This window comes from Caloenas nicobarica, chromosome 1 (genome assembly GCF_036013445.1).
Source record: "Caloenas nicobarica isolate bCalNic1 chromosome 1, bCalNic1.hap1, whole genome shotgun sequence".
In the NCBI taxonomy this organism is placed as follows: domain Eukaryota; kingdom Metazoa; phylum Chordata; class Aves; order Columbiformes; family Columbidae; genus Caloenas; species Caloenas nicobarica.
The window spans coordinates 96770886-96793657 of NC_088245.1; the positions used below are offsets into that span (position 1 = coordinate 96770886).

The 22772-nt window shown below is 37.5% G+C and overlaps 1 protein-coding gene across 1 annotated transcript in view; it reads right to left on the reverse strand.

Moving 5' to 3' along the window:
- Positions 1-22772, reverse strand: part of OCA2 (OCA2 melanosomal transmembrane protein) — a 177113-nt gene that overhangs the window by 19413 nt on the left and 134928 nt on the right. Inside the window, exon 22 of the mRNA XM_065653528.1 lies at positions 16760-16853. Coding sequence (XP_065509600.1) covers positions 16760-16853 — 94 coding nt within the window. The remainder of the gene's footprint in view (positions 1-16759; positions 16854-22772) is intronic.

Sequence of the window (22772 nt, forward strand, 5' to 3'; positions counted from 1 at the left end):
ATTTGGTAAGATAAGGAACTTTTTAGAGATAGCCGAAACACCTCTGAGGAGAAAGATTTTTTTTTTTTTTTAATTGTTTAAATAGACTGACAAAGTAAAACTTGGAAGTATTTATTTCAACTTTCCTTATTTTTCTGTAGTTAAATCATGCCTTCCTTCCACTATGACTTTGCATAAAGCTGCATAAAGCACAGGCTATCTCTTTGTAGAAAGCCAGCTTTTGTGGCAGTGAAATTAGAAGATAAGCCAGACAAGTGTATTTTCTCTCACTGTCACCACATCCAAGTGCCCCTGTTATTATCTAAGACTTACTTGCTAAGCAAGCCCATTCATCATTCATCCCTAGAGTAGTAAACAAGTCTTTTAACCCTTTTAAACTTGGATATTTGGGCTCCTTTTAAAGCAAGGACGTATTCATTTTATAACTCTATATATCAGGAGTTTTCTTGTGTTTACTGTGAATTACATACTTCCCGTTCTTCTGTGATATACATGTGTGGCACTTGAGCTGCATGAAGACCAAAGATTTTCTGGTAAATTTTCCCTGGCCTGCTAAATTAATTGTATCTTCATATAAAGTAGCAGGTCCTTGGCCAATTCAAGTAAGTATGTGTATGTTAGTGCAGTTAGAAAAATCATCTGTTAGATGGAAAGACAGTTCCAATCTCAATCACCTAGGCATTATACCTCCTGCATCAAATGTTGAAGGAAAATAAAAAGAAATATCTTCTGAGATAAATCCTGATCCATACTAATAAAAATATTTTTAAAATATGTATTAATTACTTGCTAGCAAAATAGTCCTGTTTTATTTCTAGCTAATGAACTATAAATATGTCCAACAGACCTTACTTTTAATTAGATAAAATGTTTTAAGAAATGAGATGCCAAATTGAAATAATAAAACAATATTGATGTATTGTCTCCAATAGATCCTCTGAGGATACATTCTCCTTCAAAGCCGGTCAAGTAAACAGAGGTTATTGCCAGAACAGATGTTTTCACTTCAGATTACCATTTTTGCAACCCGAAATAGCAGAACACCTAGATAGCAAAACATACTTCGTGGACACTGGTATGTGGAAGACTTCCCAGCTGAAGCAAATTTTAAATACATTTTTAAAAAACAAAATTGGCTGAACAGGCGAACATCACAAATTATGCATGCTAAATTCCAAATTCAAGATTGACTTTATTAAGAGTCAGCAGTAGCCACTGCAGCAATAATATAGAAAGAAACTACTACAGGAGGAAAAAAATTCTCTATTGACTAACAATTTCCTTGTGCTTGTGAAGCATTTTAGGAGGCTATTTGAGGAGACCACAAAGCTAAAATGCTACTGAAGGAATCATTAGACAATTTCTATGCAAAAGCCATGGAAAAAAACATTTCATTGATGTGAGTTTTAATTGAAGCTGAATCCAATCTTCAGGTAAACTATTGTATTGAGAATCGTGATACTTTTGTTACACAAAGATTAGCCAGAATAACAATTGTATTAAAATCGTGCATTAATTCACTTTTTGGTTCTACACTTTTCTGGAATAAAAATAACTTTTTGTGTGTTTACATTGGTCAATAATATTTGAAGATTGCATTAGAATGATTTGAAATCTAAATTATTTCAAAATCAATATGGGTTTGATCTACTTGTTTTTCAATTGAAGTGTTGATTAAAATTTGAAATGCTAACTTTTAATTAAATGCACTATATTAATGTAGAATTACTCTCAGTTACTATGCCTTTCATTGACATATGCACATTCATGCAATAATTCTACTAAAATCGTCAAGATAAATTAATTGTTTTACCCTTTAGCTCTCATGAATCTGAAAGTAGTAAAAGTAATGTCATGCATCCTTATTTCTTTTGTATGTGTGCTATACTAAGAGCTGCTAAAAATTAACTCTATAGATGGTTTACCTAAGGTACAATTTGCATTATTTATCTTTGAGACACAACAGTATAGCATTATTTTTAGTCAGCTGAAAGAAAGAGACTTCTAGAAGGTAATTCTTCCCATCTCAGGATATCCCTTTAAGATGTCAGGACAAGTATTCCCTTTTCCTCTCCACTGATTGCAGATGGAATATAAATGAATAGGTTGAATGAAATAGATTAACTCAGGTGTGATGAGTCACATTTCAAGTCAAGTATCCTAAGAGTTTTCTTGTTTATAAGGAAAATTCTGGAGTTACACAACGCTAGAGAAAAACTATAAGCTCTCTGAGGTGAAGGTTCACCCAAATGGTAACCAAAAAGTCACTAACCAGCCTAAACTTTTTTAAAATACTCATACTCATGAGTTTAGGAGAGATTAGGTATGCAGTTTTTTGTGTTGTGTCTTACTACTCAATATGCACAAGATAGAACAGCCAGCAGACACTGCTCGTGTTGGTAATTCATCTGATTTCCAATTACACTGCAAAGCTGCCACAGCCACAAGGGCACCAGTGGCCACACTGTCCCTGAGCAGCCACCCCGCAGCTCCCGACCCACTCACGGCCCAGGACCCCCTTCCACCTCCCTCCACGGCTCCTCCACCCAGACATTCTTAATGTCAGAAAACCGTGTTGTACATGAGACAGCAGGGTGTTTTAGCAAATGGTGGTTTTTTTTTTTTTAGCAATCATCTGCATTAAGAATTTTAATCATTTTTCTATGTTACAATAGTCCAGAAATCAGCTGCTTTTCTGAAAAGTATTTTTGAAATTTCTACATAAGAAGAAAATTTAAACATTCCCAAACCTGTAATTCTACTCCATCTGCAACAGTAGTTACAAGCAGCATTGTCTTATCATGCTTTTCTTAATTATTTCGGTAATGCTTGTTGATTGTATTTATTAATAGTCATATTCACTGTCTCAAAACTTATGGAGAAGCTGACCACTCATTTTGAATTTTATTCTATCTCTTCCTATCTGCATAGTCATAGAAATTAATCTTTTTTATGGCAGTTTACTCTGTGCATAAAGTGTTGAATAGTTTTAACCTCTAAACTAAGAGAAGACACACTGTCTGTTGCTGAACTTTTTGAGTTTGACATCAATTAGAGTTCTCCCATTAAAAAGGAGTTATTAGAGCAATATGAAGACTTACACAACCTGTCAAAAAGATCTTCCTGTAAAATCTTCAAAAGAAAATCTTTCTTGTCAAACAGGCACAATTTGTGGGTGGGAGGCTTTAACTTCAAAATTAAAGGCCAGAGACCCCAAAGACCCTACTTTGCTCCCTTGTCTGTGACAGATAAAAGCAATTAAAATTAAGTAATAAAATGTGACAGACTGTGTATTATACAGGAATATAGCCATGTTTCTCATCATATTAGCCACTAGGCCAAATAATCCATACGGTGATAAACCTAAAAATGAGACATAATCTAAGATGCCCTTAGACTCACACAGTTTATTTAACTGTATAATATAGAAAATACTATAATTATATTATAGTAAATTAGAAAATATTATATTAATATACTAATGACCACATGCTGGTTGCAATAGTAAATGGAAATAGTGCTTGGAAATATCACTATCAACAACAATCCAAAGTCTTGTGAATTTAAAAAAAAAAGACCACTGATTACAATGATATTTCCCTGAAGCAGTAAAAGCAGAGAACTCCCTGAGCAATAAATCTGTGTTGGCCTGTTCTCCTAGTCACCGCAAATAGCATTTAGTATAAACAGCCTTTATCGATATGTTATATTCAAGAAATACAACAGATATTTTTTATTAAAAAAATCCTGGGTTTTGGCTTTTGCTGTTTTGGAATCGTCTCAAGTTTGTGTTCACTCTCCCTGGTTTGATTATTCATAGCTATACAGCTCAGCTTCTTTCTTTTAACATTTTATTTATCACTATCACCACAGACAGACCTTCTGCTCTTGCTAAGAAAAGCACACTTTTCAGGCTCAAAAAGCTCCTCGTTACACTGGGAGAAGTAAAAATGTAACTCAGTCTATTTCAAAGTGAATCCCCTTCAAGACACACCGTCTCAGTCACAATGAAACGAATCAATAAACAAGGTTCCCATGAATAGTGGGGGAAACATCTGAACATCAGTCAAATCAATTTTTTCAAAGAGTCTGGCCAGCACCTGGGTAAGGCAAATGCTCTCAGTTATTTAACAAACTAAATAACAGTGTTTCAGCACAGCTTCTGAATTTTTTCAACATACATGAATTTAGGCAAAAGGCAACAATTTAGAACCTCCCTAGAAGACACCTTGCAAGAATAAAATGAAAATTGTAAGATCAAGAGAAGCATATGCAGTAGCCACTGTCTTTCTGACGAAGAAATGGGAAAAGAAATGGAAAAAAAACTTAAACATGAAAGTCACAAAATGCACACAGCTGTGAAACTGATGTAAAATGGCAAAAAGGCTTCCAGCAAGTACTGTTCCATACACAAGTTTATACACAGAGAACTTGGAATATTTTACAGGATTACAATTAACTCATTTTTTCTTCTTTATGGGTGGGCTATTTACACTGGCCTGAATGGCCATAACATATGGCTGCCCAAAGGCAGCATCTGACCCGATCACCTGAATGACAGAAAGCACACAACTTGTATGCTTTCAATGAGAGAGAGCCTTGGGATCAGCCATGCCAACCCCAAAGCTAACCTCAGCATGATTAACTACTTCTGGACCAGGTGTCATTCAAGAGCAACTAACGAACCACGAGTGGGCAAATTGTTTAGTTGTCCGTGAACAGGCATTTCAACGTACAGTATCGACTATAAGGACTCAAAAAGATGGATTCCCTCCCAAAAAGTCAGAGGGAGGGGAAAGGGGTTTGTACCTCACTGAAGCACTTATTTACTGTTGGATCAGGCACAGGAGATGGATGACTCCTAGAATAACAATACCATGGAAGGAAAACAACTTGTACTCTAATGAAGAGAATAACATGATTATCTTCTGCCTAAAGAGAGGAGTTTCCAGTGAAAAATAAAGTCAGACTGGACTATTTGAACCCCGATGGTCACAGGGAGACAGTGAGGGGGCACAATAGCTGATGCGATTTCAGAAGCAATCTGTACATTTCAGAAAATTATACTTGCAACAGCATGGACTTGCTCTTTTTTTTAAGGTTTCTGTTCCATTTCTTATCATATTTTACCACTGTAGTTTAAAATACACCAAAGGCTTCCCACACTTGTGGCAAACATCTCATTTTTATAAATATTTTCTAAACCACATTAACTATGATTATGATTTTGCATTATTACATTTTGTCCCCTTGCATAACATACAGCTCTTTTACCACTACACAGCACACAGTTCAATCGGGCACCACATCTGTCAAAAGCAGATCCTTTCCTTTTCCATGCACCACATGAACTGAGATGTCAGCAAGAAGAAATCCAGCCCAATAGTTAGTTCCAAGACATGGTTGAGGAAAGCAGCAAAGATATTCTTCTAATCTTAGCTAGCAAAGCTGGCAATACCAGGTGGGCATGACCATCAGTGAGTGCAGTCACTCTAAAGAGGCTGTAGACACTCTCTCCTGTCTTCTTGCGTGAACCTACTCATGGCTTGTAAGGCACTACCAAACCTTTCATTTAATGAGCTGCAATGAAATATGAATGCTAGACCACAACACCAGCAAAGATATGGACGCGCTAACTCTTGACACATGGCCCACATTCTCGTTAGCACTACTGACATTGATGAATTATCTAGGAAAATAATGCACTGATCTCTTTTAACTACAGAAAACCTCTCTGATTTAATAGGATCCATGGGTTTTTTTAAATTTTTAAATCACAATCATGACAAGCCTAACAGTATAATGGTACATATGACCTTCATTTTGTGCCTTTTAGCATTTAGCGAAAGCATATTTACCTCAATGCAAAGGCAAAAAGGCTCCAAATTAACTCCTGCCTTGATGCGTTAGAAGTTTAATCAACTAAAGAGCCTTCCTATTTTCACTCCAGATGCCCCTAAAACTGGATACACCTATTTTAATTATATCTTATAAAGAACCATGAAATTCTATACATTCAGACACAGTACCACTCAAATTAGCTTTAGAGGATCTAGTAGAAATCAGACTCAATGAAATGAAAAATGAGGTAATTTACTTGCCTTTTAAAAGCTTGCTAGAAAGGTGAATATTCTCAGCTGATTTCAGGCCATATTAGTCGTGGTAAAATATGAATCTTCATGGCCAGACATGTCAGCAAAGAAAGAGTTTTTATTTAAACTCCATCACCTACCAGTGAAAAATTGTTCCCTGCAGAATTTTCTAGTAATTCATTTTTTCAGTTTTTACATGACTAATATGTAAAGAGACACTGAAGAAGCACTACACTATTCTTTGGAGCAGACATTCTGATTTTCAAATTCACTTTTCAGCAGAAATCATAATCTGCTATTAAAATCCTGGGCTTTGCAGATAATTCTAGAATCTTTTCATTAAAATGTTTCTCTTCATTTTAAGAAAAGAAAAGTATGGTGTAAAAGTTTCACCAAACACTTCCCCAAACCTATCTATCTCACCCACCTAAACGTAGACTTTTTCTTCTCTTCAGCTTCCTTTACAGATTATTAGAAAAATAAATACAAAAATACTTGAGTAGTCTAAACAAAAAAGTCTATAAATAAATAATATATTTCTTACTGCAATATTCAGTTATGTAACAACTATCATAGCTCTGTAACTTGAAAGCAGAATTAATTCAGAAAATTTATACAACCTTGTCATATGCAAAAAGTCAGCTATGGAGAAAACAGCATTAAACTAGCACCTAAAGAAAGACAAGATTTTAAATCTTTCACAAATGTTAAGCCAAGGCAAGAATGAACTTCTTCAAAGATATTGTTTAAATCCCCATTTTATAAGAGATCATTTTTAATTCAGGACTTCTCTAAAAAAAAAAATACAATAAATGTGATTTCTTATGTATAAGTTAAAATACAAATCCATAGAGTGAGTTAACTGTGGGTTAGCTACAGGAACCATCCCATCCTGATGCACATCTGCTTTAGCCTGTGTGTTTCAACATTCATCTGTCTGTCAAAACTCATTAAATTTAACAATTCAACACAATGTCAGTAGAGAAGATGGCCAAGAAACATACAGGTGAAGACTATGAAGCTAGGTGTTAATAGCAGTACAAGAAGCCTTGCTCTAGAACGTGAGCAAATGAGTCTCTAAATGAGCTGTGCTCTAGCCATGTGCCAGCTCCAACCTGGAATGGGACCTGAGTGCACAATGACCTCTCTCATTCTTCCTTCTCTATCTTCACCTCTTTACCTCTTCTCCCTCTACTCCCCTCGCCGCCCCACCCCCCAACCCCCCAATGTCTATAGGAAGAAAACATAAATAGGAATGCTAAATTAGAAATGCAGCACATTTGGATCAATTTCTCAAGTTGGAAGACTTAGGGACAAGGAGCTGAGGGTGAAGGGCCATGTTACCGCATATCTGCACCATGCATCTTTAAGTCACTTCAAGTAAAATCACGTTTTTCTCCAAAATTCAAAAAATGACAATTTTGTTCCTTTTTCTAGTTATGCAGCTGCCCTATCATTTCAAAATATGAACCAGACAAGTATGAAGTTTTCGATCAACCCAATTTAACACTTTTGTTTTCTATAACCAGACGCAAAACAAAGTTCATGACAGGAATGCATCTTTTTCTCTTTGCACAGATCCTTATGATGGGTTCTGGTAACAAGACTATCACAGAGTAGTGAACAAGAAAGTCGTCGTTAACTGTGTTGGAAGTTAAAGAAAGCCTGTATATGTTTAAAAGTTGGTGATACCAGCCAGATGTTAGCTAAGCAGATGAATATATTGTTCTTTTATCAAAAATGTGTGATCATTTCTTCAAAATACTTTAGCAAAATACATATTACGAGAAGCAAAAAGGCATTGCTGTTATGTCCTTGCCTTTTCCACTCCAGGGAAAAATCACTAGCATTTTTATGCCGGACTGCCTGAAAGCTGGTTTATGCTTCCAGAATGCGTCAGCATAGCTCTCAGTTTCTTTAATCTCACATTTCCCTTCCTGTTCTCTAGCTTCCACTTGCCATCTCTACTGAACATGAAAACAATGATTGGAGTAGACAAGAAAGGGGTTCATCTTGCCAGATTTTACCTGTGTACAGGTGACAGGCTACCTCTATGCTCAATATAGCTACAAGTATGTGCACAGAGAAAAATCCATTACGTGTATTTTAAATACAAAGCTTGGAAGATAATTCTTTCCAGGTGTACTTAGGCATCTTTTTAATGTAGATTAACACTGTAGAATACTATAGATGAACATAATTATTGAAAGATGACTCCCATCCCAACAGGTTGTATCAGCCTGATGACATAACTAGTGCAGGTGCACTGGAGGGGGAATTTTATGTCTTTTCTTCCATGAAGGGAGACACAATTCAATATCTCTTCAAAAGCCTTTGCATGAAATAGTTTGTATAGAACAGAACTGTACAAATTCAACAGAATATCCATTTTCTGAAATTGCCAAAATATCTAGAAAATATTACTGTTAAAATTATTTTAATTCCAAGTGCTGTTGGGAAGTTATTAGGTATTGATTCAGTTGGTAGCCTCTATTTAGAAAAGATGACCAAGTATCTGTTATAGTCAATGTTACAAAAATATAGAGATATATTACATTTACTACTCTCCACATTGTTCATTGATTGGTTTTTAAATGTTAAATTACTTTGTACTGTTTGTGACTTACAGCACCCATTGCATGCAATTTCTAACAGAATACTCTATAAACATGATCACTCCTATAATCTGCACATCTAGTAGAAGCACTAATGTGATCATAAATTCTCTATTAACAAACCTAATTCTTCCATCCTTACTGAACGCAACTATTATGTTTTTTTGGAATAAACCAGGATCAGTATCCTGCATTTCAGCTAATAATAAAATTTAAATTCCCAGCTGGTTTTAGTGTGATCGAAAACAGTTTTTCTCTCTATGCTCTATTTTATTGTGGGTGTTTATTTTCCTTGCTTACTTTAGTGGTATGTAATGTCAGATATTCTGAAGTCCCAGGAGATTATAATCAGACCTCCTAAATGGACTGCAACACTTCAGAATTTAAAACAAGAACATTTTGGAGCATGAAAAAGTTGATCTGGCTCTTATCTTGATATGGTTTGTTTTTATTATTCAGCTTGCTTTACTTTTTTCTCTAAAAAATGAATTTATATATCTGATAGTCATTCCACAGTCACCTATCTTCATGATATGAGGTTACAATAATTCTACCCACTTGAGGTACTAGCATTCATGCTTGGCCACTCCTGATCCCTACTCAAAATTTATGCCAATAAAAGTTTAATTAGATTTCTTCATGTACTTCATGTATACATATATGCATTGAGTATACAATTCATAATTGTTTTTAAATCATTCTTGGAACCTTTAGTGTGAAAGTCTTAAAAGGAAGGATTTTATGACACATTCTTCAATTAATAATGCTTTGAACAAGTATCATACAAATAGAACATTGTACATTTTTGTTAATTCATATCTTAAGCTAAATAAATGTGTTGCATATATCACATTTTACTATTACTTGTTTCCTTGCTTGAAAATGTCACTTAATGAAATCATGCAGTGTGTCATGGTTTAACCCTAGCTGGCAACTAAGCACCACCCAGACACTTGCTCACTCCCTCCCATCCACGCCCCTGGTGCAATGAGGGAGAGAGTTGGAAGGGTAAAAGACAGAAAACTCATGGGCTGAGATAAAGACAGTTTAATGAGTAAAGCAAAAATCATGCGTGTAAGCAAAGCAAAACAAGGGATTCATTCACCACTTCCCATGGGCAGGCAGGTGTTCAGCCATCTCCAGGAAAGCTGAGCTCCAGCATGCATAATGGTTACTTGGGAACACAAATGCCATCACCCCAAACAAGCCCACTTTTTTCTTCCTCCTCTGATTTATATACTGAGCATGACATCATATGGTATGGAATATCCCCTTTGGCCGCGTGGGGTCAGCTGTCCTGGCTGTGTCCCCTCCCAGCTTCCTGTGCACCTGCATCTCACTTGGCAACAACCAAAACATCAGTTTGTTATCAACGTTGTTCTGATAATAAACCCAAAACACAGTGCTATACCAGCTGTTATGAAGAAAATTAACTCCATCCCAGCTGAAACCAGGACACAGTGCAATAATTAATTGGATATAGGCTATTTTGTTGTCAGTTCTATTACTTGAAAAATACTTGGAACATTTTTAGGTTGTTTTCAGTTTTTTTGGTGGTCTTTTTTTTTTTTTTCAATTATTCAAATAATTTAAATAAGATCAACACAGGAGATCAAACAGTTCAAGCTCTTCTACTTACATGTAAGGCTGAATCAAAATTCCCATTTCAACTCGAACAGATATTTACAAAGAGTTTCTTTCTTATATTGGTACCATTTTGAATACTTATACTGGATATTATTGCATACCACAACAGTCGTGCAAAGTTTCGCTGGAAATACTAAATCGTAATCTTACATTGGTTGAAATGGTAGAAGGTAGTACCACCATCCTGCAGGACTTGGACACACTGGAGGAATGGGAAGACTTATAAAGAATTATTGAATTACAAAATTCAACGAGGGCAAACGTCATGTCCTATCCAGGAGGACAAAAAAGTCCCTGAAACACCACCATCTGGAGACAGAGTCTCCTGGGAGCAGCTCTGCGAGAAAGGCCCTAAGAGCGGTGATCTGCACATAAGCCTGCAGGAACCCCAGCAGCAAAGGCAGCCAACAGCCTCCCTTGGCTGTATGAAGAGTGGAATGGGCCTTAGATCTACGGAAGGGGTTGTTCCCTTCTATGTAGCACTTGTTAGACTATGTCTAAATATCACATTCAGTTTTGGGTCCTCCAACACGTGAAAGACATGGACAAACTGGACAGAGTTGATAGGGGGTCCCCAAGGCAGTGGGGTTTGGAGCATTTGCCCCATGAGGAGAGGCTGAGAGCTGGGCTGAGTCAGCCTACAGAAGAGACAACTACAGGGGCACTAACAGTGCCCCTGGCACCTAAGAGGGGTGACTGAGAAGCTGGGTCCATGCTCCTCAATGCAGCACATGGCAGGAGAGCAAGAGAAAAACAGCACAAGTTTAAACAAAGGGGGAGAAACATTTTCCCCGTGGAGACAGCCAGACAGTGGAGCAAGTTGTCCCAAAAGGTTGTGCTATTTCTATGCAGCCCATAACTGACCCTGCTTTGAGCTCAAGGCTGGACGAGAGACTTCCTAAGGTCCCTTCCAGCTTGAATTTTTCTATGATGCTATGATTAGCAAACAATGTTTGGCAGAGCAGTGTTAATAGCAAGAAATAGATGAAAATGACACTGAATTAGCAGGAATGAACAGGACTACAGCAGTCTAACACATAATCAAGTAGAGACACTTTCATGGCTTTACAGAGCCTAATGTTTTTTGAAAAAAGAGTTATTTTCAATAAGTTGTGTGAATAGGATACACAGTGGGCAGCAAAGAACATTACATTTGTCCTTCCACATACATGAATGACGGTTCTCACAGGAAGCACTGTTTCACAGTCTTTATGGGTTAGTGCAAGGGCGAAAACCATGGACTCCACACAATCCAATGTCAATCAAGCTGAAGCCATTTATTGCTTGTTACAAGTCTCCTTAAGTATCTTGCTGCTTTGTTCACGCACTTACAGGCTGCATATGATTGGATAATAGCTATTGTCCACGCGCTAAAGATCCAAGTGATTGGATCTTGACAGCACGAGCTCTAGCACTCAGCGAAACCTCCCTACAAAATTGCTGACTTGCTGACTCTTGATTTCTTCAGTGGACACACTTCCTCTTGTTCTCGCTCAAGGCTGCTCGAAGTCACGTAGGACACGTAGGCTGCTCAACTCTGCTCTCCTAGTTACACAGGCCTCACAGGCCTACTCAGTTCAGTTCCATATAATGTCCATTAGCTTCAAGAAAATCCCTCAATTCTCCCGCAGGTTAGTGCTCTCAAGCGGATATAAATGGGTTATTCTACTGTAAATATTTTTGCTGTGACTATCTCCCAAGACAAATCCCATGATGAAAATAAATTCTTTCCTAAGCTATTATCAGAAACCAATACTTTTTGACACTTCCAAATTATTGTTACTCACAGAGAAGACAGAGGATATTAATTCAGCTCTTCAGATGGCATATAAAGGGAGAGTAATGACATAAAAATGCAAAACCTGAAAGTATGCACAATGCTTTCAGGATCATGCCCAGCTGACATTACCACTGTAATTTAAATTAGGTCCTTAGGCTCATATCCTGTTCTTCTGGGCAGACTGATTTCCTCATGTATCAAATCATCTCATATTCTTATCCCATTACGTAGAGTTATCCAACCCATTCTTCTCTTACCTGTATATCCCACACCATGATATATTCACAGTCAGCCAAAATTTGCTTGAAATAAAATTAGACTATTTCCCATAACACTCGCTTTCTTTTTGTGTCAAATAGATTCAACATTTATCTGTGATTCTTTTTATCATATCATGCATCACAGACACGCAGCGGTGATTGGCATTGAATTACAATAGGATGAAGGAACATGACTTATTTTATGTTTGAAATACTATCTATCTTTATAAGGTTATAAATGCCTCTCTTAAAGAGAAAATAAAGATCAAGCTGGAAAATTTATTAGCAAGTGAAAAGAAATAATTCAAGCCCCTACAGCAATGAAAACTTCTTATGGTCTGAAACTGGAACCAAATTTTTCATCGGTAACAAAAAGATTTCTGTGAGTCATTTTCATATTTCATAGGGTGGATCGACCTAATGGAATGCTATACTGGAACAAACAAACTCAGAGACAAATTAGTGAAAATTTAAAAACTAACATGAAATGAAGCATCAAGATTAGAAGAGACATCTGCAATGCTATTTCTTTTATCTTTTTCCTCAGGAAAAATAAAGCTCCCCTGATTATTCTACAGTCCTAATCAATATAAAATCACTATGTTAACCTCTGGAAATCATTCAGGCAACAAGAATATACTGTCCTTATCTGACCATTTGCCAAGAGAAATAGTACTGTCCTACATTTGGAAATTTCCTTTATGTTAAGCTCTTATTTATGATTTAATATTTCTCTGATAAGTAGGCTAAAAATCATAATATGCATATTATCTTTCCCTGCCTTCTGCTTATTCATATATGCTGTCCCTGAGTAATTACCTTCATATTATTAACACATTAACACATATTAACACATATTAATACATATTATTGACCCCTAAGTGGTCAAGACTAAAAAGCAACCTGCTCTTTTCTCCAGAGTCCTAATGCTCATTTGTTTGCTCTGATGTTTACCCTTGGTCATGTACAGCAAATATCCCACTGCTCTCTATCGTCTTTTCCAAAACGCACTGACTCACAATTATTTCAGTTTTTATCACTTAAATATTTTTCTTTGTGTTCATCCTCCAATTCACTTACTAGATCACCTAGTACACCAATTCCCTTTTGTTTCTGCCCATTGATGATTTGTTAATTAGAAACACAATGTAGGCAAAGTATAAGAACTTGGTGGAGAGAACAGATACACTCACACTCAGCTAAGTAACATGAAAGCTGAAAGAGACTTGGATTTAACAGTGAATCACAAATAAAACAGGGATTTAAAATGGCCTAGATTAACAATGAAAAAACAAATAGCTCCATATTTTGCATAATCTTACATTTGTAAAATGAGAAAGAAAGTAAGAGGGCTGTGCCTGGAATATTGTGTTCAGCTTTGCCTTCTGCATTACTAGAAGAATAATGAAAAATTAGGGTACATATAAGATTTTTCAGGAGGAAAGATTAAAACACATAAATACAGTTTGATGACTCAGTTTTCATGGTGGAAAAGGAGTGTAATTTGGCTGGACTGACTCCAAAAATGCAAGAGCATCTTTAACCAAATTGATACATCTGAGCTTAAACTTTCGATTTTATTTTTATATTAACATTGCTTTCTCTCCTTTGAATTTGTGGTAGTCCAAATGAATCACACAGTGGCAATTCTTCATTGTTTGCCTACAGATTTCTTGGGCTGGTTAAGCTAAATCCCAGAATGGCTGAGCTTGGAAGGCACCACTGGGGATCACAAGCACCTTGGGGAGCACCACTAGTGCCTGGCCTCCAGCTGGATTTTGTGCTGCAGATCACAGCGCTAAGAACCTCTATCTTCTCCACATCCCTTGTCAGCAGGTCATTTCCCCATTCATTGGCAGGCTCACATGTCCCCTAATCTTCCTTTTGCTGCTAATACACCAGTAGAAACCCCTTTTTGTTGCCCTACCACCACGTATTACAGATTCAAAGGTAAAAATACTTCCATAGTGATAAAGTTTCTTACAGTATTTTTATATTCTAAGGGACATGGGAATCTTTTTATTTTGGAGGAACATAATAAAGTGTCAAGACAAGCTCACAAGGGCCAGAAACAGCAAGCTGATTTTATAGCAACAGAGGGACCTTTTCTCACAGGCAATCTTGCCCTTCCCCTTGTGAGCACTGTTCAGACAGAACTGGTTTCTACATGTGTTGACAGGTAATGTGGGCAAAAGGAACAAGACCTGAATGCATTCTGGGTAAGATACTTGGTGACACTGGCCAGCACACTCACAGCCAGCTATGTATGGTTGGGACCTGGTATCTCCTCAACCAGCAGTGTACTCTGGACACCAGGCTGCCTTATGGTGCTTCAGGGAGGGAGGATGTATGCCTTTCACCGTCCTTTCTCATTGTAATCTTTCCCACCTACATGGCACCCTACTAGGATCTCCTTATAGGTGCTGCATTTCCAGCACATGGGCCTGAGTTGTGTGGATGTTGGGACACCAGGGCTGGCTGTCCTCCCCTTACATCCATCTATACCCAGAAGTCTGGAAGGAGATAAGTGCTCCCAGGTGCTTGGGCAGGTTTCATTCTTGATCTAAGGAAGAAAGCAATTAGATGTGGTTCTGAAGGGTGACCTTCCCCAGGATACTAGATTTCTGATAGACTATAGCATTCATGGTCATTTAGGCATGCACCCCCCTGGCACAGGATTTCTTCTGCTGAAGGCACTACGGATAGTAGCACATCGAGTTGGTCAGACCACAGCTTTTGGGGCAAGTTATGGCACCTGGCCACCTAAGGCTTTGGCTGGGTAGCAGAATAGCACTGTACAACACATCAGCTGGGCTGCCACTGCTCCCTTCTTAAAAAAAAAAGGGCAGAGGAACCTCGAACCACACCAAGTGCCACTGCACAAAGATCCACATGGGAAAGGTCATGAGCCCATCATCCCACTTACAGGACACAGAGACTGGTTCTTGCCTTTTTTTTTTTCTCTCCCTACATGTAGAGTCATCATGATGCCTCTCACCACTAGGCTCCCACACCCTCCAGAGGCTCTTCACCCCTGTTGTGTCAAGGTGTACTCACCAGCCATGCTTAGCAACCCTGCCCAGAGTTTCTCCTCAGACCACCATGTCAAAACATGGTATGCAGATAAGCTGCTTCTAGCAAAGGCCCTTGAGAAGGACAAAACAATGCCAGCTCATGTTGCACCGAAGACACCTCAGCAAAAGTCAGGCAGCAGAGAGCCATCACGTCCAAGAGGTCTGTTAGTTATCATTGTATACTGTGTAAGACTGTACTGCAGGCTCAAAGGTCCTGACAACCAAGACTTTGATTTGGTAGGCATTCTGCCTTTCTAAAGCATATCATCAGAAAACTATGGGTGAAGAGATATACTGTGCTGTGAGCAGCACATGCTCATAGAAATAATTTTAGCAAGAACGCTTCAGACTGTCTTTTTTCTTAACGTTATAATTGGCTCTGGTCTAGATATTCCCGTACGATTAATCATATCAATTATGCAGGTTTGAAGGCTTTGAGGTAAACAATATAAAGGAAAGCTGAGAAACTACAAAATATTGGCTTGAATTTGACAGTATGCTTTTCCCTAAATATGCAGAAAAATAAAAAGGAATTACATTTCAGTTAAACCAACTATATTTTAACTTAATATCTAGTCTCCTATTCGCCAGTTTCCCTTTACACTTTTCAACCACAATCTCAAAAACTGGAGGTGTTTGGAAAAATATTAAACTGTTGTGTGCATTAAGTACCTTAAGTACACCTTGTCCTTTAAATTTCTGCTGATGAATGATCTGCAGAGGAACTTCCATTATTAAACAACCATGATTAATTATTAATTAAACAATTATTAAATAACAACTTGAGCTCTTACTAGCTGCTCATCGCACTTTCACTCACACCTGCTAAACAGTTGGTTGAAAGAAATAATTGCTTCTAGATAAATAATTTTACTCATGGGATCATGGAGTAAAGTTCTACCCATTCTAAACTGGGACATCCCACTTAGATGGAATATCTCTGAAAATGGGCAGATGAGAATATATGTTTAAACTGTATTTAACAACAAAGCAACAATTTAGTATCAATACAGAGCTGAAGATAAGTTTGAGGGTGATAAAGCAGGAATTTCTGAGGCTTTCTTTCTCCTGGGATTCCACTGTGTTCCACCACCTTTATGCATTCTATCCACAGAATGCAAAAATAAAGTGATCTGCCCTCCACACACATTTCATTTGCCAAAAAAAATTAGGAACACGGGTCTATTTTATAGACCCTTTCTCCAGATTTTCTACTTGGAGGATCCATTGTTTGCCTATGCCTAGAGAAATAAAAAGTGTCAGATTTAAGGTGAGAAGCTTAAAATTGTACCTGAAAAACTCCATGAAAGAGAAGCCATAACCATGTTGTTCAGCAATTCCTGCACAAACAACGTTCGCAGATGCTCCAATCAATGTTCCATTACCTGCAGTTCAGAAAATAAATACCAGTTTACAGTTGTGCTCTGTTTGTCACCCATCCTCTGTTTATTCTGCACTAAATTCCCAAGATATACCAGTTAGAAAAGAAAAATCCATTTCTGTTGCATAGGCTTGAAAACATACAGACTGTATCTCCACATCCTATAAAAACTTCACGCTTTGAAATATAAGCCTGGTATCATTCTCTGATTCAACGTAAGTCAGAAAAATAAGGAAGGAATTTAACACCAATCTAGTAGTTGTCAAAATGACACCAGAGACTTGCATTCAGACAAACTTGCTGGTTTTTGGTTTTACAGACACAAAGGTGGCACCAGAAAACATCACCATCTGAAAACAAAGGATGAAATAGTTTGAGGATGCTAAGAAAACTGGATGTCTTTTTTCCTCACACAAACTTAACACTGAGAAACTAGTGACCTTTTTATAGAGAGGGTAACTAATTGCCAAGATTTTTTTTTTTTTAGCAGAAATTTAAAACACAATGAGTGGCACAATGAAGGGGAATGGATCTGTTTCACATCCCTCTGGTAAGGCAAGAGGATCATCACAGATACAAAGTTTTCTTACTAAATTGCAATGGTTCTTTATTACATAAAAGAGTATAACTGCATTCACTGAATTTCACCAAATTATATTATACAGGCCCCCTTAAGAGAAGGGTACACCAAAGGAAAATAATCTGTTGTGTTTATAATGTGCATCTATCCTTTTGGAAGAACTACATGCTTCTCTTTGCTCCTTAGCCTTTTCCTGTGTTTTCTCTAAACTTTTGACAATCTGGCAGAGAAGTCAGGTATTCAGAGCTCAGAAAGACCAACCTATTTTCTATAGCTTTTCCGTGAGTAATACCTCAGACTAAAATGCTGTATACTTGGCTTCCACAAAGCAGACGTCTTCAATAAAAGTTTCTCATCTAAGGCACAACTCAGGAAGTGACAGTGACTCCTACATTTTACTCCTTAACTTAAATTTTGTACAAAAGCAGTAACAATCTAGGAGAAAAATGTGTTTGTACTATGGCAAGTCATCTCTTTTGTCATATACCATGATATCAACAATCCATTATTCTAAGCACAAGTCTTCCTTGACTCCCATTGGCACATACTTACCCTTCTTGTTATGTCCCTGTTAAACACTACAGCTCAGTGGATATTCTTCTGGTCTGACTTTGAGAGAAACAGTTCAGAAGACAAGTAATACTCCAGTTATTTTTTTTGACTTAGTAAATGTTTGAGGTCAGCCAGAGATCAGTTTACCAAAAGACAGGTTAGAATAAAGGTAGGATTATTCCCCTATGTATTCACACATGGCACCCATATGGCCTTCTGCACCTGAAAGTGCACACAAAAAGAGTAAACTTCTAAAAATAATCTTTAAAAATAATAGAACATGCTCAAAGTCAAATAAAATTAAGTGATAGAGTTCAGAAGTAAGGAAAATGAGAGATAAGATGTGATGTGGAAGGAACATTGGGGGAAAAGAGATCTTCCTCTTCCAATAAGAAAAGGAGTAGGAGAGAGAGCTTGATTGAAAATATTTTCAAAGCCATACCAGTGTCAGTGGACCGTCAGACTGACCAGTCAAAAACCTGTATCTCACTATCCACTGACATCAGTATGGTTTGAATTCAAACTGGGAAAGAGCGACAACTTAGAGAAACAACTAAAACTCAAAAATGTGATCAGGAGTTGTTTTTATTTTAAACTTGATTTCATGAAAACCAAAGCTTTCCAAGAAAGAGCCCTCGTGTGACAAAATATTTTTCAAAATTGGCTCCAAAGAGAAAGCATGATTTTTATTTACTCCAGGATGGACAGTTATTATTGACAAAAAATAGGCAGCAAACTGAGATTTTCATCCTGGAGTTGAGATCTAAACATGGATATCTGTTGACTCAGCTGAGTGGCCTAAACAACACCTGTTAGGAATGGGAGACCAGTTTTGGTTTCTCATCAGGAGCCTCAAACAGCTCTTGAGCTGCTCCCACTATGGAATGAGAAAGAACCTGATATCTTGCAGACAATGTGAGATGAGAAAAGCATGCCTCTCCACTCCCTGCATGTCTAAAGATATTAAACTGAACTTGGAACATCACCATTCCTGGTAGGCTCTGGCAGGTGAAAGCCAAGACACAAAGTATGTGGTTTAATGCAAAAACAGAACAAATGAGCACAGCTGATGTTATTAGAGAAGTCAGGCAGGAACACTTAAGGAATTTTCAATTCCAAAACTAATCAGTAGTCTACAGCCTCCAAATATTTCATAAGAGCTTTCTGCTCTACATGTAGCACAATCAGATATCACCATCAGAATAATATTACTGTAGACAAGGAATATAACTCTGGCTTCAAATTAAAGAAACAGGACTGAAACTGCACTTGCCCCATGGCTGTAACTAGATATAGTCAAGATCTCCAAACAGCACATGCTCTCCTATACTGTACATAGGCTATAGTAATGCCTTCACATAATGAAGTATTACAGAAAGAGTTTCTGCTTCAGCAGTGAATTGATTTCCCCAAGTAGATTTCACTTGAGGAGAAATTGTCACCGTAAATGTTATCTGAAAGGAGCAGCATTTATTTTTCATTTGTTCAGAGCATGTGTGCAGTTTAATGAGTTATTGGCTCAGCAGGCTTCAAAGAACTACATGGAAATTAACAGCAGAGGCAAACTTTTGTTTCTCCTCCCAGGAACATCTGTCTGCACGGCAGACATTTAACTCAGGAGTGAAGCAGCAACACTGTGACCTCTGAATCACAGAAAACCCAAGACTAGATTAATGTACATGGAAACCTACAGAACTTAAATTCATTCCAATTAATGCAAATGAAGGATAAGCATTTTCTAGAACTTCACCCAGTCTTGACTTCATCTTTACTTCATCTTCAGTCTTAGGAATAATAAAGCTTTATAAGCATAGCTTGTTTGTATACTCAAAATGTTATAACACATGGGTGAACTGTATTAAAGAACAATGTTGTAATAACCAATCTGTTTTGATGACTCGTATTGAAACTTTTTTTGATGACTCCTACTGTAACTCATCGTTTATCATAAGTCAGATGGTTATTAAGACAACTGGATTCACTACAATTAATTAAATATTGTATTTCTAATATCAATGTTATGTGAGATGTATGAGGTAAGCCATACATTTTATCCTACATATCTATTCTGCCTTTTATTATTTGTAGACTACATGCATTATTGTCAATACTAATAAATCATAAGCATGAAATCAAGAAATACTTTTTTCTTAAAGAAAAACAAACAAACAAAAAACCACCTCACTTTGAAGTACGATCATAGAAAGACACGGACATGCCACCTGAAGTGCTGCTGCTGCTGAGGTTACAGAGAAGAAAATAACAGAGGAATCTTCATGGATCATACTCATTTTTCCACGGACCTGCCCTAGCTTTGCACGATCATTGCAGAAGCACAGTAGAAGGTCTTCTGCTGTTTCTGTCCAGAAGGGTGACATAAAAATATCTTTCTGATATTTCTCAAGGCAAATTACTTTGAATATATTTAGGGAATGTGAAATCAACTCCGCATATAATGAAGTCGTCAACAGTTTTTGTTAAGGATAAATCTATCAAGAAAGGTTCAAAACCAAAACCCACACTTTAAACCATGCCTTTGCATCTCGAGCTAACTTAGAGGTACAAGCAGGATGTTGACAAGGTTTGGTAAGCCTGATCTGATAACTGCAGTGTCCACCAGCCTCGATTCTTCCAGCCTTGTGCTTCCATTTGTAGCTACTTATTCTCAAAGCCGTGTTCAGTTATCACTCTCTGCTGCATCGCTCCTTCAGAGACTGCCAAGTTCAAATCCAGAACCCACACACCACACGTAATGCACCTCCTTGGGCTCAGACAGCCTCTCCCTCAGTAAACAGAGTTTGCCCAGGTGACTATAATCTGAAATGCACTGAAAATCAATACCGGGAGAACTCATTAAGCTTACTAAAGGCAGGGGCTGGGAAAGTGGGGTAGAATCATAGCAAGAAAAGGGAGAGAGTTTGTATCAATAACACGTTTCCTCTCACTTTAAGCCTCATTTTCAGCTCTTGATTTTTGCTTGTCAGCAGCCCATCTATCATATCTAAATACTGTTAGTTCTCAGGACTCCCTTTGGTATTGCCCAATTTTGTTTGCTGAAAAGCAAGCCTAACTCTTGGGTTTGCTGCATTAATATGTTTGCCTGGAGAATCACCTCAAAGTGCCTGGCAGGATTAGTGTTTACTATTCAAAGCACTGAGAAATCAAAGAGAAAGGATTATCACTAATAAAGCTATTTGTCCTAGCATGAGCAGCCTTCATAAACAGTAACTTTCTCAAACATAAAGGTGATAGTGCCTTGTGCAACAGCAAACAAGCTTAAAAGGGGATTGTTTATAGAAAAGTGTTGCTTTGTTGTGAGCATTTCAGACCACTTCTCCTCCATGTGGTCTGGCAGTGGATAATGCTACATTTGTGTTTAACTGAGAGACTTTCTGAGTCTTCCCTGTATCTCTGGCTATCTAATGCAGAACCAAAAGACTACCCTGTTTCCATGTCAACACAAGGCCTGAAAACAGTTTTTCCCTGGCTGTGGACAAACATCTGTGCAAGGACCAGATTTACGCAGGCACAGATGTTTGCAGTGCTTCATCCCAGGCAAGGGTTCTCACTCTGAAACCAGGAGTTTGCTCTGGAGACATAGGGTGAGGATCCTCAGCCCTGCTTTTTGCTGTAATCAAACCATCCCATTACAGTATCAAAGCAAAACTTACTGAAGGAAGCCAGCTTTCTGTCCCTTTTCGAAAGAAAACTCTGTGCAGTCTCCCACATGCTTTAAATCATTAAATAAAGGTAGACTGATTGTGCACCTTCTTTCTATAGCATATTCCACTTCTCTATTTAAAGCACAAACTGAGCAAATGTAACGTTTGGCTACAGAAGTGAACACTGGACAGGGATGGTTTTGGTTAGCCTTACAGGAGACAGCCTTCACAGTTTTCAGAAATTTTCTGTTTCACATAAAACTAATCCAGATTTTCCTCATTAAACAAAGCCATTTATATTCATCTGTTAAATGTACAAGTCTTGAGTGCCTTTTAATAATTTTTATGTGTAAAATTAACGAGCCCTGGATAATCAAACTTTCCAGTCAATAAAGAGCTACAGAATCAAGGTCAATTAAACCATTAACAGTTCCTAAAATAACAAGGAACCACGAGTCATAGACAGTAAGGGGAAGAAGGCATGCATGAATTCATTCAGCATTGTTATAGATTGCAGTCATGTGATATCAACTTTTTAAATTGTATCAATTTGGAAACATTTTGAATGGGATGTTTCTGCACAAATACATACATACAAAGTTTATTGGAAAAAGAAAAAAAATGTGAATCAAAGTTCTGAGTCGAGTCAACTTATTAAAAAAATTCATTGAAGTGTATTCAATCCAACACTTCTAATCAGGTAAACTTTGCCATTTTTTATTACCACTACTACACCACCAGCAAGACAGTTACTGTAAGTATTGCACTATTCAACGCTCATTACTTTCTTTTGCTATAAGAAGAAAAGGTGAGATTTAAATTTGTCACGTTTCTACCACAAGTGTGAAATAAATAAGGCAGGTTGCTGAAGTTCCTGTACTTGCTTTAATGGCATAAAAAAAATCCATAAGCTTCTTTCAAATCCAGACATCTGTAAGAGACAAAATCTGAGGAGAATGACTAAAGACACCTCTCTCCTCAAAGGCAACTTGCACAGTACAAGGGTAAAATAAACTGGTGTAACAAGGGATAGTGTCAGTAGTGTACTCTGACATGCCATTCCCTCATGGCCTGAAACATATATTCAAGTAGGTTCCATTTAGAGCCTTTAATGCTGCACACAAGCCCC